At 40.0% G+C, this 17,935-nt stretch overlaps 1 protein-coding gene across 8 annotated transcripts in view; it reads right to left on the reverse strand.

Moving 5' to 3' along the window:
- magi2a (membrane associated guanylate kinase, WW and PDZ domain containing 2a) overlaps window positions 1-17,935 on the reverse strand; it is a 252,987-nt gene that overhangs the window by 81,267 nt on the left and 153,785 nt on the right. For all 8 annotated transcript variants that reach the window (XM_039600931.1, XM_039600930.1, XM_039600929.1 and 5 more), the window contains exons 3-5: window positions 8,696-8,815; window positions 3,620-3,835; window positions 1,075-1,285 (exon numbers count right to left, since the gene is read on the reverse strand). In XM_039600931.1, coding sequence (XP_039456865.1) covers window positions 1,075-1,285; window positions 3,620-3,835; window positions 8,696-8,815 — 547 coding nt within the window. The remainder of the gene's footprint in view (window positions 1-1,074; window positions 1,286-3,619; window positions 3,836-8,695; window positions 8,816-17,935) is intronic.

Consider the following 17,935-nt stretch of genomic DNA (forward strand, 5'->3'; position numbering starts at 1 on the left):
TTATAGTCCATGCCTGACTTCATCTGTTATCCTGTCCAATCAGCTCAATCGATTATCAATTTGTTCATTTTTCTACTTTTGTTTTTAAGAAATGTTTAAGCTGCTTATTATTAGAGAGCTATGCCTTTAGTGAAATTCTTGTGTAATCCCAGCACCAATGTTTAAAGCAACAGTTTGTCTCATAGTTGATACCGATAATTTTTTGCTGGTTTCCTTTCGTGCCATGATATTTTTTAACATGCAGCCAACACAAACAGATGATTGGCAAGCAGATATTTTTATCGGTAAAGTAATATCAGCTGACATCGATTGTCAGCTGATATATTAGAGCAGCGGTCCCCAATCACCGGGCCACGGACCGGTCCGTGAGTCGTTTGGTACCGGGCCGTGATTGTTGAGGCAGGTGTGAAATTTATGGTTTTCAGGGTTTTTATCATTTTTTAAAAAATCGTTTTTATCGTTAACTCAGTTTCCCTGGGTCTTTTCCTGTGTGTTATGAATAAATCATCTTTTTTTTTGGTACCGGTACTGCTTTTATTTTATTGTATTTATCCGCGACACCTTAAAGGCCGGTCCGTGAAAATATTGACGGACATATACCGGTCTGTGGCACAAAAAAGGTTGGGGAACGCTTTATTAGAGGTTTTATAATTATTGTGACGTGAGTTTGTACAGGTAAACATTCTTTCCACAGCTACACACAACAAATCACTGAAAGTAAAAGAAAATATTCCAATAACTACAGGAATGCAAAACAACATTCAAAATCCAATTTGGAAGATTTTATGTTTACATGTATCTTCAATAGAGATCCATATTTTGGCTTAATGTAAGTTTTTTTTTAACAGAACACATTGAAAATGGCAAAAACAAAAGTGAAAGAAAGGAAAGTTCTAGAAAATTATATTTTGCTCATTTTTCAGGGACCCTACTGTAAAAGAAGAAAATTCTTTTAGCTAAAGTTTTTTTTGTTACTTTACACCCCGCTGAGGTCTTTAAAAATCACTTATAAACATCATCAATTTCAAGAATATCTGAGAAAAGTCTGAATGCATATATCATTAAAACACTTACTCTATGAAGTAGACTTCTCCTTTCTCAGTGTATGCCATCTCCCAGTTGTCTGGCAGCGGCCCTAGCTCATCGTTCTCCTCTGGTTTGGGCACTGCCATCTTCGGGATCTGTCCGTCATCTTTGGGTATCTCGCTCGGGGCCTCTGCTGGGTTGATCTGCGGGCCGATGTCCCCTGAAGCATCTGTGCTCTTGTCCTCATGTTCACTTGACTCTGAGGTGACAACAGGACAAGATGAGTCAGGCATGACATTATCATCAGAGAGGAGAGGAACGGGGGAGGGCGAGGAGAGTGAAAGACAAGGGAGCTGAAGCGTGGAAAATGTGAAGGGACTGATTGAGAGTAGGGGCTAGGGTGGAGGCAGAAAAAAGAGGAAAGAGTGATTAGAAAAAGGTGAGAGGAAGTGGTGACATTGGGGAAAGACAGGAGGGAACAGAGGGAGTGATTGAGGTTAACAAGACAGAAAGATGAATAAATCAGAGGAGACAATAGAGATTGAGAAAGTAGCAGGCGGTGATGCCCTACTTTGAGTTGTGGCAGTGTGTGAAAGTGTTAGCGAGAGAAAAATGGGAAGACAGAGAAAGAGATGGCAAGTGTGAGCTCATCCCAGAGGAGGTCTGGTGGAGGGAAGTGAAGAGGGGACAAATGAAAGCAGCGGATTGAGAGATAATCTATGGGAGGGAAAGCGTGAGGTAGTGATCTGCTTAGATCACAGAGCCTGCTGTGCTCTATTGATTCCCCTTCTGCTCTCCTGGTCAGCCCACACTCGGTCCCTTTCAGAGACAAAACTCCTCCTGAGCCGAGAGAAGCTGCCCACTTTAACACACAACATGCCTCAGCATGACGTTTTTGAGCATCTCACTATTGCTAAAGATATTTCCATTCTTGATTTATAAAAACTTTTCAACACTTCACGTACAAATTTGAACCGATGGCGTTCTGGTCATAAAAGTGGTGCTCTGCTTCAGTTTGGGGTCTCCAAACATGACAAAACCTTTTTAAACCCCCTCCCCCCACTACCACTAGATTGATATTACTGTTCAGGTAAAAACATAAATCATGTCAGCTTCATTAAAAGTTGACTACCATACAGTAAGGCTTGTGTCACAGTCTTAGCTTTTACATGCCGGGTTTTAATGAGATCACAATGTCAGAGATTTATATTATTTTATCATTCACAGCAATGACGTCCGCCAGGCTCCAGACAAAATGAAAGTAAAGTCAAAGTGTAAAATAACATGCAAAAAAACACAAACAAAAATCTACTTTTTTACCTTTTTTGCTTCTGATTTCCTTTAATCAATTCAGGTATTTTATGTCTCTGATCCAGTAAAACAAATATGATATTTAAAGGAAAACCATCATTTCACCTTTCGGACATTTAATCTGAGTATTTTCTGTTTGTTTTTCTTCTGCAAATCATGAATCTTACCTTGTTTGACCTCATTGCCAAAAGGAAACCAATATCGCATCCTTTAACCAAACTTCCCTTCTCCAAATATCACCTTAACAGCTCCATAGTATATACCCGTAATTACATCCAAAAATACAGCTGCAGCACTATATAAAAGTAAGTGCAGGGAGCAGCTGAAATCAGCACCCAGACTCCTTGAGCTTCTGTGCTGCTCTGACTGATGCTGTGCAGTGAAAGTCTTTTCCTGAGGCCATGAAACCATCTTAGAAAGTCACAGGACCGAAGCGTGGCTCTGGATTTGGAATCACAAAATTCGAACTCATAATGGTGTTTTTATGATCGCCTATTCATGTGATCACGGGTTTCAGTGCGTGACGGAGCGACTCCATGTATCTGTGTTTGTGTGTTTACTTGTTATAACAAGTGCACACACTAGAAGGTATACTCAGATACGTCTTTTTAGTCTAGTCTTTCAGTGCAGAGAATGGCACCTTTCTCTATCAGTTTACAGATAACAACGAGCTCTAGAGGTTTGGCCTTGTTACACAGGATGTTAAACCCCTTTTCTGCCAATTTTCTGTATTTACAAAGAGGATAACAGCACTTTCTACAGGGCTGATTCACAGATGAGAGAAAGCACTTAATAAAATGCCCTTGTTGATTTTTAAACAGCCTACAGGCTTTTGTTGAATTGGGGAGCAAAATATGTGTTTGCCCCTTGGCTATCTGTTCTGAGACACTGTTTAATAATGGTACCTAATGAATGATATCAAATTCTAGAGAGCAGCAGCACTAATGCTTTAATCATAAACTGTTTGTGCCGCAGAGGTAATCACTGCGAGAGCGAATTGCCGTTCACTGTTTATATATCACGTCATTAAACTACATATAAAGATATTTGTGTAACCAATTAAAAGTGATAATCTGCCGTAAAATCATTTTCGAAGAAATGCATGTAAAAGCGATCTGTTCCTGCATCTGTTGCTAGGCAACCGCCCTTAAAGAGACTGTCGCTGTAACATGCAGATCAGTCTGAGCCCAAGCGTGACCTCAGACCCTGCTGTCATGATGAAGCCTTCGGCAGAAGTGACCTTTGCCTCTGTGCGTCTGTGGAGGTTGCTGTCGGGACTGACCTGGGGTGACAGCAACACCGTTGCCATTGACAATGGGTCTCTCCTCCTCCTCCTCCTCGGGGGGCTCGATGCTGGCTTTTTCCATGTTGCTGACTGACTTGTTGCGTTTCCTCTTGCCCTCTGAGCTGGGTCTGGCGCCCGGGAGCAGCTGGTCCGTTACATTTAGCAGCAGAGCGCTGGGCTCAGCCGGAGGCTTTGGGGTGCCGTAAAAGTTATCTGGAAAACAAAGTTTAGAGATTTAAACCAAAGCTTTATTCTACAAATGCTACAGATGTACAGTAGAGTGCAAAGGCACTTTAGATTCTCATACATCACATAATATCACCAAGTTGTCAAATTCACTGTGAAAATGAGAGCAGGATGAAGGGATCTAAAAGATGGCTATCACTGACAAGCTCTGGACATCTTAACATGCAAACTTTAGATCAAAGCAACATTTGGCCAAAGCGCAGCCTCACTCTGATGGTATATGTCCACAGCTTCCGTGATTTCCACACTTCCCAATCACTGACTACGACAGCAGCTGGGAAATGCATTCTGTTGCCAAAGTGTTGCAGTTCCAATGAATGGATTTGATTTGGCTTCTCCCCATTTGAATCAAGTTTACATTTAGCCTATTTTATGCAAATCAGGGGCGCTCAGAGCTCCCCAAACCTTTTAAACTAACCACACAAACTCTAAAATATAGACCCATTGAACAGTTTCACGGTTCATTGCTTACCTTAGTGTTTAAAGGAACATGTTTAGTTAAAGGTTTGCTAATATATAAGAAAGCCTCTAGAAGAGCTGTTATTTTGGCTCACTTCATCCTCTCCCTCTTTACTGGGAAGAACCTCAGTTCTTCAGAAGGAAACATGTTGGAACCCTTTTTTTAAGTGTCTTAAAAGTAAATATATCTGCTTTTGATAATCCCAGGAGATGACATGAGATTTAAAAAATAAAATCTGCATTTCCATAAAATTTTAATAAAGAAAAAAGAGCACTGAAAAAGAATTCCTGTGTACATAATGTAGATGCAAAGAGGCAGCAGAACGGGCATGGAATAAAGAAAGTAAGGATGAGAGAAGCGAGAGAGGGTTAGGATGTTAGCCTTGTAATGTCAGATGATTTCTGCACTTGAGATGTTGTTCCAGCTAATTCGCCATCATCTGCACAAAGACGTACACACTTGCAAAGTAATCTTGACCTGCACACATCTAATTGCGAGCTAATCGCAACCATTTAAAGAACAGCATATTTATTATTGCGAAGTTCTTTCATTACCTCCTCTGCATATAAATCACTTACCAGCCCAGTGCCTGGATTTCCTTGGAATATAACTATGGGTTTCTGCATGACTTGGACTGAATAATAACCATCTCTTTCTCTCTCTCTTAGTTTCGGTCTCTGCTCAGAACCAACTCCCTACCTCTGGGAACTGCAGCTTTTCATTTAGCTCTGATGCAACAGCTCCTTCCACAGTCGTCTAAGTTGATTTTACATTTCACTGTCATTCAGTTTAAGCACTGGCAGCAGTCCAGTACTGTTGACAGTCTCCATCAGTCAATGTGAAAACCTCATAACCTCATGTTTATGGATTTATATATTTTTTTATTTTAATGAGTGCTGTTGAGATTTGATTTAATAAATCATTTTCTTCAAAAAAGCTGGAAAATGCTATAAAATGCTCACACAGAGGGTAACTGAAAGAGCCAATAACTCAGAACCTAAGGGAAAAAAAAGTGTGCTGGCATTTTTAGATGTGAAGTGACCAATAAAACCACAAAGTTACAGTCTTTCCTTAAGCCATTGCAAGTCTCAAGCTTCTAATAGCATTTTCACACAGAGTGAAAAAACTGCAAGTTTTATGTGACTGACCGGACTTTTTCTTTTAGAGTTTTTCGCACAACAAACAGATGAGAGTGAGAGTGAGACATTGGATTATATTCGTCCAAAGTCTGAGAGATGCTTCTGTCACTTAAAAGATCAGACACTACTTTTCTTGGAGGCTTCCTTTTAAATCGGTGCCCTCATCCACTCAAGTGTGCCTGCTAGAGCACATGAAGGGACTGCTTATGCGCAATTAACTAGGCTCAAGCATCTGAGACAAACTTTTACACATATATCAAGGGAAACATGAAGAAGCACCTATTGAAACATCATGTTCACATTGTGAAAAACCTAAAGGCTACAATAAAAAATAGAAGCGAGCAGCTCTAAAAAGATTACAGAGACTGGTGGGATTAGAACCTCTGAACCAAAGACACGATTCCCGGAGCCTTAACGAGCTGAAGCTGAGGAAAAAGTATACTCCGCGTGTGAACTTAAATAACCCGAAGCATCACAGAAACCTGGACTTTGAAGTTTGAGTAAGTGGTGGAAATGCTGTCACATCTAAAAGCCACGGTGATTTAAGTCTACAGTGTTACTGAAAGTAACTTTTTTTCTTAAAAAACAGAAGGAAATCACCTCAATTAACAAAAAAAGTTTAAAAATGAAACGAAAGGAAGGAGGAGCTGAAATGTTTTTGTCACAACAGAATCATGAAATAAAGCAGAGACGGTATAAATAGATGGACGCAGCCATCGGATTGGGTAGTGTCCAGTTATGAAGCTTCACACTGAAGGTTTTCCCTAATGTAAACCTGCCGTGCAAGGGTTGGATCTGACACAGAACCAGGGTACTGTACGCTCATTGGCAATAATCCTCCTTTCTGACTCTAATAATAACCATAATTTACAAAATGAACTTCATATTTTATTGAATATGAGTTGGAACTAGTGATTTAGCCAACAAAGTCCTCAGAACACAGAGCACAGCAAGGCAGCTGAGAGTAATTTTTCTATAGATTTCTATACAACCAGACAGCTTTGTGCTTCCAGGGGAGCCAGCCCCCTGGTGGTCATTAAAAATAATGCAGCCTTTAGGTACTGAAAGCCATGTCTACCTTGTATCTATACTGTCATGGATTTTTTTAGCAAAAAAAAAAAAGAAAAAAGAAAAAACGACGGATAACAGTTTATTCAGAGACCTCGTCTCCACCACAGCATCTCCGTTCCTTCAGCATACTACACCAAACTCTCTACAACTGACAGAAAGAAAGTCTCCAACATTTCGCTCGAGACACTTAAGGACCTCAGCATCCTCAGAAAGTAGAGCCTAATCATCGCCTTATTGTATACAGCCTCAATATACAAGAAGTATCTTCAAGTTCCACCTGTTGTCGATGTGGACACACGTCCTAGAAAAGACGTGGGCTACGTAGTCATCCTCTTCCATCTGAAGTCGATCACCATCGCTCTGGTCTCAGATGGTTCATATCCAGATAAGTGAGGATCTCTCCTGCACCGCTGAACAAAATCATCTGCTAGTACTCTGTACTCCTCCCGCCCATCAATCATTTATAAATAACATTTTCCTATTTCATTGCCTTTTAGTTATTGTCACTGTTTTGGTAAAACTTGTTCAGGCGTACTCAAATGCATTTTTTTTTGTTGCAATTTTTAAAGCTTAAGCTACACTTTTCATGTACCCACCAGATTCTGCAGAGGTAACCACCCCCCTGGGGTATCCTCAATGGGGAAGATTGGTAAATGTAAACATCTCTTTCTATAACAGCCAACCCTCAAGCTATTTCAAATTACAGTCACACGTTATTGTAACTTTGTCCATTTTATCCAAAATGCTGCATTTCATATCGCTCTGTGCAACAATATATTTAGAAATGTTGCAGCTGGTTTTGGTTGGAACTCACTACCTAGTAGTTAACGTTGGCTCTAACTGGCATTCACATGGTGTAACAGATGGCTTTATATATCTGACGAGCTTCATCATTACAGCAAATATAACCTAAGCTGAACGGTTATTGTAACATTTAGAGCTCACAATCAAAACATGAAAAAACAAAAAGATTATTTTATCATGCTGGAATAATGAAAACAAATGGCAATGGCATATTTTTACGCTATCATTAAATTACCACCCAGACTCCTGTTTTATAAGTTGAAGAACACCAGGGATGTAATTAAAATAACAACTGTGAAAAAGTAAGTGGAAATTAACTGAGGAAAAAAACCGGATTTTCTTTCACTTTGTGACTCAGCTGATTAAAGATATTTGCTAAAAAACAGAGCAAAACAGCAAGATGTTTGGACTTTATTGCTTTTCTCCGGGAAACGTGTTCTAGGAATTGAACCTGAGAACTTCCTGTTTTTTTCCTACTAACAAGTCAAACCTCTCCTTTTTTACCAGGCAGCTCTTTCCTTTAAAATTCATGCCTTCCCCCTTTCTTCCACATCTAATTGGCCATTAAATTATTAAAATGTATAAAAGGCTGTATGATGGCCGAGCGACCGCGCAAGAAGGAACTCTGTCTCCCTCTCCCCATGGAAGGCAGCTCCCATCGCCAAAAGGATCTAACATTGCTTCTGGCAACCGACCATTAAATTGGCCATCTGCAATTTCCTTTTTTTTTTTTTTTGCTCCATCCTGCAGGGGCGGCAGGCTGACAGAGACTGGAGTCAGGCGGGAGAGAAGAAAGTCGGCTGCTATGTGTTATCTATATAATGGTAGGGGTCTCCTGAGAGTTGGAGGTGGACAGGCAAACTAGGCGCTGGACTTTTTGAGTGGTTTAAAATCTAAGCCTCAGGCCTGTCTGACCACAGGAAAGAGATGGAAGAGAGTATCTGTTTGTCTGGATTAGGAGCCTGAAGAGCCACTGCAGCTCGGGCTCAAGTGAGCCAAGAGAAAGCCAGCATGAAAGTACTGTATGTGTGTGTGTGTGTGTGTGTGTGTGTGTGTGTGTGTGTGTGTGTGTGTGTGTTCCATTGAGAATTTACTTTAGATTGGTTTCAGTGTCCTTCATGTCAGATTTCACTCTCATCTCCATAGAGCCAAAAGATGGATAAATAGAAGCAGACTTGTAAGCGTCGGGGAAGTGTTTGGGCATGGGGTGATGAGCCCCATTCATTCAAACTGCTGAAAACTACCCATAGTGCCAAACTGAAGCATACATTCCTTAAAAAAATACAGAAATATCACAAAGAAGAATGACCGCAATCATACGCGTTATTAAGCGTGTCTTAAATAAATCCTTACCTTCATATGTTCCACTCTCTAGCAGGGCTCCACTTTTCTCCAGTTCCATAAACCGGTCAATGGTCACGAAATTATAATCCACCCCCGGGACCTCTCCTTCCTTGGGCTGCCTGGTTGTGCCTGCAGAAGATAAGCAAGAAGAGTTATAGCTATAATGTGAATACCTGCTGAATGAGAGGGCGACTTTGATTAAGAGTGAGTCTTTTTCAGTGTTTTCGAGACGATCAGAACAAGCCAGAGCTTACACAAGCTGACCCCGGCCCAGCTCTATTCATTAAATCCCCAATCTTTGCATTCCTTTTTCTGTCCCATCCTTTGTACAGCTGAGATTGAATATTTAACAGAGAGGAGAAGTGGCAAGGTATGATTTCAGGAGCTAAGTGATGCAATTTGGACACCAAGAGGAGAAATCAAATCAATTTGCATGGAGCTGACAGCATGTCGAGGACTCCCTGACAGGAGCAGCGGTCCTGCCAGCTGACAGGAACATGGGTGCGGTGAAAATATTTTACCCTGTGGTAGCAGCATTTTAAGTCAAGTCACGACCATCATTTCTCCTCCAGTTACTAAAACAAAGTGTGTCAAAGTGTTTACAATGTTAAAATGAGGTACAAATGACTTCCTAAATACGTTCTCATAGCTGTGTGCTAATTAGACTAGTTAAAACTGATCCCAGCTGTGATAACACGCAGCACTCTACCCCTGAGGTGCTGAATGGGTTTTCACATCTGAGGGAGCGTTACTCACACTAAAGCAGAGCCTGTAAACCACACTTGTTAAAGCCTGACTATAAAGTATCCAACTGTGTGTTTTAAAGTTAACGGCGGAGCGTTGTGCCACCGATCGCCCCTTGTACGCAGCATGGGGTGATTTGACTTTATGTGAGGCCAGATGACATCGCTCCTGCATTACAAGTTTCAAACAATGCCTGTAAAAGTTTGTGTGTTGTGTAGATGTGGGCCAAGAAAAGCCAAAAGTACGCAGGTTTCAGTTTCCCAGTTTCCATAAACACAGATTACTGCACTTTTAACTGTATAAACAGAGCTACATCAGTTAAAGAGCTGATCTTAAAACTACCAAGTGGGAAAAATGGGTACGCTTAAGAGCCCAAGCGGATGAAATTGTTAGTTTTTCTTGGTTCACTTCATGAATAAGAAGAAAGGGGATAGAATCAGCAAGCCTACTTCATCTTACTGCCCCTAAAGGGTTTACATTAAAGGCTGAAAAACTCCTTGAGGTTCTCGAGGCTGCAAGTCGGCCAACATTAAGAGCGGGCAGTTTAGAGACATTTGCATGGTTTGTATTTTATACTTGAACTTTTCAGCAACAACAATCAGAAAATCTTGCCCTCTTTGGCAACGTGCATGGAGGTGAGAGAGCAAGAAGAGGGTTTGATCTTCTCTCAAGCCGTCTGATCACTTCAATCACTCCTCATATGTACAAACAAGAGTGAGGCTGAATGCTTTGAAGGAGAGAGTATCCAAAAAAGTGCATACGCTATTCGCATTTGAAATGCAGCCACTTGGATCAGGTATAAACAACTTTGCCATCAGACGTGACTGAACCTCACATGGGGTGTATAAACTCACCGAGGTCTGCTTCTTTCATGTGTCAGCGTTTAGACAGTGTGATCAACATCATCAGCCCGAGCTTAAACTTCTTAAGATTTTAAAGTTTGGAACTGAAAAAATCTGAATCCAATTAACATTTTTTAAACTCCGTAATCTTCAGGGCACTTTGTTACCCAAGGGTTAAAAGGGGTCATGCATGCACATGCACTAACAAAAGCAAACAGGTAAACAAAAAGCTCAGGTTCAGAGTGTTTGAAACACTCCACTTTTTTCTGCTCTTGGTTCTTAATAAATTCAGAGAATCAATATCCCTAATATGGTCCTGTCAAAGGAAAGGCTTTGTTGTGCACTGGTCCTATGCAGAGCCTACCCACAGCTTTGCAGACCATTATCCACATGTAGCCATTTACTGTCATCACTGTTGAAATATATGAAACCACCGATCTGCTGCTGGTCCTTCAGCTTCTAGCCGAGACTGAAGTTACAGTATTTTTTCGTCATAGTTTTCATTGATGACTGTTTTTTTCCAGGCGAAAACAAGACGATAACTAAATAAAAATTAATGCATGAGGACAAAAACTATGATGAAATGTGTTGACACTTTCGTCAACAAATAAAAAGTTAAAGAAAATGTTCTGGAGAGACGAGAGAACGGCGGAACGACTTTGGAAGTGATCCAATGAGAAATAATCTTCTGCAGTACAACAACTAGCTCCTATGCTTCCTCATGAAAACGTGACAAAATGTCAGCGCTTGGGAGGAAGAGAAGAGTTGACATATGGACACATTTTGTCTTTGTTGTCAAGGAAACTGAGATGCTTTGTTAAATGCATGGAGCAACTTGCTGGTAAAAAAATGACAAAGCAACTTTAGATTTAGTCTACCATAATCTTATGATATTTAGTTGAATCAAACTAGACTAAAATAATTTAGATGCCTAAATTAGGATTAAAACTAAATCAAAATTTGCTGTCAAAGTTAACACTTCCGTCTACTGTCTGTGCTTTTCATGCTTTTTTATGTGTTTGTTTTTTTCCCTCCATTTTTCCCTTCATGGTTGAACACCACAGTCACTCTGTTCCCTGTTCAAGCCCACATTACAACTAGTCAGCGTTCAACCTACGTATAGCATCATCCCTGGTAGGCTACATGCTGTCTGGTTTTGGAGGACTGCACACAACCACATCTTTGTAGTTTGCTAACCTACAAACGTCACTTTGTGTAGCCAAATGGACACGAATGCACCACAGTGAATCAGGCACACAGATCTGGCTTTGGATAAGTGGACAGATGCCCCATCCAACGAGTGTTAAATGCTGCATTTAGGGTGTAAGTTTAGCTCACTGGGTTGAGCAGCTTTATGTTGTTATTGTAGGCAAAGGCACGTGTTCAGATTTATGGTGTGTCTTAGCCCTGGTCTTTTTCCCAGCTTTTCTATCTTACCTTATCACATTAAGGCCCCAAAATATATTAAAAGAAAGGTGGAATTTAAAATTCTTCCTTAAATCTAGATAACTGCAAACCTTTCTGAAACCTAAAGTGCACCTCCCTAGCCTACATTGTCTGTGATTGTCCTGTTTCATATCTTCGCTTCCTCCGATTGATTTCTGACTGTTTGTTCTGCCACTGCTTTTTCAATTGGCTCAAAATGAAATGATCAACTCTCAAAAAGAAAACGCTAGTGTTTTGACAGTGAAACAGTAGAGCAAAGTAGGCACACCACACACAAGTATAAATGCTCTTCATAGAGTCAATGATGAAGTTTGAATAAGCTTAATCTTTTGTTGATGAGTTATAGCCAATAAGATGCAAGCTAGCTTAACAGGAGAAAAAAAGGAGCTAAAATGTTTTAATGCTGATAAACTGAAGGGGAGCTCCAAGGTCTAGTATGAGATAAATCTGAACCATTTTGAACTGTGGATCATGCAGAGCTATGGTAATAGAGTCCAAAAATAAAATATGCAATTGAAAATATGTCCGCTTTAATAATTTTTTGTGTGTTTCTTGTCATTCCCAGTCTCTATGTTGTCAGATTATCTGTCTTTTCAATAATTTGCTCTGAAAAAAAGGCAAAAACTATCCCAGAATTTTTACTTAATTTAAAACAAGAGCTTAATTTTTGCTGTGAACAACCAAATATCTTCTCTACTTCAAACCAGCTGCATGCCGTTAACCTTCGTGTCAAACCTTTTCATTTCTTCTTGTTAACAGTCTGATTATTGGTGCTTAAATGGAGAGAACAAACCCCGAAAAGAATCAATGATCAGCTGGTGTCCTGGGGACTGCAGCACCCGACTTTGTTTGCATAAGATTCACTCAGAGGAACCCTTTCATTTCTCGAGCACATGATACTGACATGACTATTTCATGAACTAAAGTGGCACCCTGTATGCACTTTTTCAGACACTCAAATAGAAATTTACTGTCAAAACTAAAACATCAAGCTGGAACCTGCTGAGAGAGTAAGTCGTGTGAGCTGATAAGAGCAAATGAGCAGCAGGGAACACCGTGGTCTACGTAAAAAAGTATTTTTGTGTTTGTGTTTGTGCTGCACCTCCAGAGGAGAAGAGCTTCTTGATTGTGTCTGTCTGCATGGGGGCTTGTGTACCCGTCAGATTAGCCTCCCTCCCAGGCAGAGCTCCTGACTGAGCAGCAGACACACATACACACAAATTTCAAAGAGGACCTTTGATGTTGGGGGGCTATATTTAGCTGAATCTTCTGGTAGGACTTCTCTAGGGTGACAATTTCTAAAAGGAAGCACCCACAATGCCTCTCGATTTTCAGTCCTTTGTATGTGGGTCATGATCCTTTAGTGCTGATCTGTGAAAATAGAAACACCCCGCTCAAGTACGCAGTATTTCTTTAGGAAGGTAAGTCATGATTATGTATAAAAGCCTCAGACACTTATCAAGATTTACTACTTTGGTAAACTAACTAAATTATGAACAAAGTCTGGGGTTAAAAAATAAATCCCCTTAGGTGTGTTTCAGGAGTGTGTGAAGCTCTCCCTAAAAATAGGCATGCATACAAAACTTGGAGCACAAACATGTTTCATTGATGTTTGCAGTGGGAAAAACTGAATACTACCCTAGCAGCAAAAAAAAATATCCTACCAGTTTAGAAAAAGAAAGAAAGTAAGACTTCCCTTTTTTGGATTTGATTAGCATTTCAAAAATGAACAGGAGGTGCAATTTGACCAAAAGAATTGTAGCAGTTTCAGTTTGTGTGTGTGTGTGTTGTGTAAATCACAGGCATCCTTTTTTGCTACGGTCTTCTTTATTTTGGAATAATGACTGAAGATAGAGAGAAAGAGAAATAGACCTTAGCAGATAACCAGAAGTGATTTTCACACCTTTCAACTTACACACTGGACTCTGATTGGTTTTCCCACTTGGTTCAGGTGTGATTTAGGGCAGGTGCGAACCCAGTAATTTCACGTGGGTGCAGACAAAAACAACTGCACCGAGACTCTTGAGTTGAAATGTCTAGAACTCATAGACATCACCAAGTGCTGTGTTTATCCTCCCTTCAGATGGTCTGCTAGGGCTTTACTGCAGACACCTTCAGTTTTGGGTTGCTTTTGCTGGATGCTTTGGGTCATTATCCATTTGCACAATGATGCACCATCTGATCACTTCTGCAACATTTGGCTATGTAAGAGCACAGGGTATAACACTGAATACTTCAGGATTCATTCAGCTACTTCTATCAGCAGTTGCACCATTAATAAGCACTTGTGACCCAGTTCCATCGGCAGCCATACATAACATTTCCTCCACCGTGTTTGACAGATGATGTGTGTGTGCTTCAGTTTGTGAGCTGTTTCTCTCCTTCTCTAGTTGATCTTGGTTTCGTCTGTCAAAATGAAATCCTGGTAAAGATCTCCCAAGTGTTTCTTTGTAAAGTCTAATCTGACCTTCCTGTTCTTGAGTGTAACCTGTGGTTTACACCTTGTTGTAAACCTTCTGTATTTCCACTGATGAAGGCATCTCTTTAGACTTTGACAATGATACGCCCACCTGCTTAACAGTGTTCCTGACTTGTTTAGATGTTGTGAAACTGTTTTTCTTTAGTTCTCTTCTGTGGTCTTTCAGGCCTTTTGATGTTGATGAGTTGACCAGCACATTCCTTCTTTTTGAGAATAATGTATCAGATTGTTGATTTTGCCCCTCCTAAAGTTTTTTGGTTTCTATCTACAGCAACACGTCTTTGGACCTCACACTGAGAGTTTCCCTGAGCATTTACACTTCAGTTCAACTTCAGATCTTTTCTCTGATTACTTGTTCATAAAATAAAAAAGCAGCAGACCTCACCCAGACAGGAAACTCCTTGTCGGTCAATTGTCCAGTTACTTCTGAGCCTCTAAAAAAAGAGGGCACTAGTGTAGTTTAAGGTCTGCAATCAATCACTAATAGTGGCTTTAAAAATAGAAAAAACAGAAACTCAGCTTGCCTGTTGTTAATTCAACCTATAAGCTATTATTTTTCTGAAAGCAATTGTGAAAGCCTGACAAGCTTCAAACTGAAACTAAATCATCCGGTCTGACAATGCATGACACAGTTTGGTGGTACTGTGAAAAAATAAAATACATCTCTAAAGAACATTTAGTTTCTACACATGAGGCATTTACAGCAGACGTGTTACGCTCTTAAACAGACGTATAAATCCCCCTTTACATCTTTAGAGTCCAGGACAGTCTTCAAAGGCAGGGGAAGAGATAGACAATGCCATTGAGTACTTTAGCAAATAGCAGCTCATTTCCTTGTTGTTCGCATGTGAAAAAAAATTATTGTTTTCTCCCTAGAGATGCAAAACAAGAAACACAGAATGGCAGAAAGTTAACAATGAGAACATCGCACTGAGCTGTTTGTATGCTGAGTGAGAGTGAGAAGTGAGTACAGGTGTAAAAAAAAGAGGAACGGATGAGAGAGCAGCTTAAGTTGTAGCGTGGGCTGCGGCCCTCGTAGCCTACAGCCATCCTGCTGCTCTCCAGTAAGTTCTCGAGCCAGATACAACTCCACAGTCACGGGCCACGAGTCCAGCCCTCACTTGTGCAGCCAAGCACCATTATCGGATGCCCCTGTCAAAGCTAACACCTGTAGTGGTTTCACACTGGGACTAGTGCTCCTACAGAATACATTAACATAGCTCTGAGCCCATCTGTATGTTAATCAAATACACCAGATGAAATGCATGACCTCTGTGTTCTGCCTCACAGTTGCACATTGAAAATAAAATCACTGTAACCTGCGCACAATTTGAACTTAACTGTAGGCAATACAAAAAAGCTCAACAGGGACCCAGACAGTCTCTGGAAAGCAGAAACATTGGCCTCTATTTTGAAACAACAGATTCATATCCAGAGAATGTCCTGAAGCATGACAGAGAGATGTTGTACTGTGTATTTATGATAGGGAATCAAAGCGTGTGCACGGGCCCTGAGGAAAAGATTATACCATAAGAATTCAAACAAATCATTTCCATACAGTTACGCAGCATGGTCTAAAAGCAAAGAAAAATATGGAAAGTAAAGCAAATGTTTATCTTTGATGTTTTTGCTTTAAACTGAGTGTAATGTCGTCTTATAGAATATTAGGTTAAAAAAAATTAAGGCTCATTTTTGCAATTTCAAGGTGATGTACTTTTTCAAAATCTGCCTAAGGGCTTCAACGGGATCAGCTTAATCTTTGGTCAGTAAACCTAAAGAGTTTGATGCTAAAGTGGGGATTTTAATTTTCTGTCATTCGCTCACACATTGTCCAGTTCGTCATAAACGTTATTTATGATTCATCATGTTTGATAAAAGTCTGCCCCTGAACCTTTTTGTATGCCAATTTCAATAATAGCACCACCTAGTGACAACAGGAAATGACCAGATCCATCTGCTCAGCCTCTTTAGGTTATTTTATTTTGAAAACTGTGACTTTTCATCAAATGTCGTGACCCTGGCAGCATGGCCCATTTTGATATTTTGCTATGAAGCACGAAATTGCTGTAACTCAAATATGTATTGTCCAACCTGCTCCAAACTGTACGTGTTTAATAATGGCCCCAATCTGAACACAGATGAGCGATAGAGCGCCACCTAGAAATGTCAGATTTATATTTAATCTGCTCCTCCACCTCAAAAGTGGTGATTCAAAATCATGAACCTCGGCAAACTCATTAGGCGTAAAGAACTGTTTGGATTTTATGGGATGTGCATATGTGTGTGGTAAAATGGGTGCATAACGCCCATAATGATCTGCTAGATTATGATATTTTAATTAATTTATTTAGAGATCAAAAATTTGCTTTTGTACAGATATTTTGTTATGTGTCTGTTTGCCACGCCTGATAAAACTAAAGTTTTCTTACATTTATATATTTTTCAATTGCTATTGTGGACATGCAGCTCCTTTACAATTGCACTGGAGACCAGTATATTCAATTAAATCTATCATCTTTTCAAGTAGATCCCGATTCATAGCCACTGTGGATTTACGGTGGAACAAGCAAAGTAAAAACAGTTCACAAAGTTCCTCCATTTGTCATTAAGTGGCCAAGCCCTTTGGGGTTGCAAGCTCTGGTCATTTAAAACAACCCTGGATAGTGGCGTTAATATCTATAGCACTAATTGGCTATTCGTTACTTCTCCTGCGGTGCTCAATGGACCGTTCTTCAATTAAGAAACATCTGTTTCCTTCACAGTGTCGGAAAAATCAGTCGGCTTGGTGAAGTAGCCAGGCAAGGTCGAAGGAAAATATCTTACTAAACATACCTTGGCTCTTATTGGCTGCCAATGATTGTTTGGATTGTTTACTATGAGAAAACATGTTACATATTCCTGACAACAAAAAGAAATGAATTTTGGCAATAAAGTTCGGGTGAAACAAGTTTTGTTTATTTTATTTGCTTTCCGTGCAGCCCACTGTTTTAACTTTTCTTCTGATAATTGATAATGGCAGTTGTTAACATTCGTAAATGAATATAACAACAACAGCCCCACGTTATTGTTATTGCAACAGCTTTGGATGGACATAACATAACAGCTTGTTTGTATTGTTACTTTAATGTGCCCATCTCATTCTCTCTGGTTTAAATAAATAAAACATGCACAATAAAATACAGGCTCTAGCCACAGAGTGAGTGCTCGTCTTGAATCATCTTAGTGTAGTATATATGATGCTGTGTGTGAGTGTGAGAAAGTAGGTAGTCTAGGTAACAGCCATAGTGAAGTGACAGACTGCAGGAAAGGAAAAAATAGTGTCCACATGTCTACTACTCTTTGCTAAAGTCTCTCCTCTCTTTCCATTTTCCCTCTTATATGTTTCATATTCTAATCACACACATTTCCTATGGGCAGAGCAACAGCATTTTCATTTAGCTACAGAGTTGCAACCTCCCCTGCATAATCTCACTGCATCGAAGCTTAAAAGTCATTGTGCAATTTACCTCCATGAATTCATTTTTAAATTTTAAAGAAAAAGAAGAAAATGCCTCTACTAGTTTAACACGACAACACCACATTCATCATGTTTATTCAAATTAAAGAAAAATTAAAGAAAAAGTGGTTGTGTTAAGATGTTGAGGTCAAAGACAGGATTAGATACCTTACAACCTCCAAAAGACCAGTTTTGTGCATAAGGCAGACCCTGAACTCCTCCGCCCCAAAACCTTTTGTTTT

This window comes from Oreochromis aureus, linkage group 17 (assembly GCF_013358895.1).
Source record: "Oreochromis aureus strain Israel breed Guangdong linkage group 17, ZZ_aureus, whole genome shotgun sequence".
Lineage (NCBI taxonomy): Eukaryota > Metazoa > Chordata > Actinopteri > Cichliformes > Cichlidae > Oreochromis > Oreochromis aureus.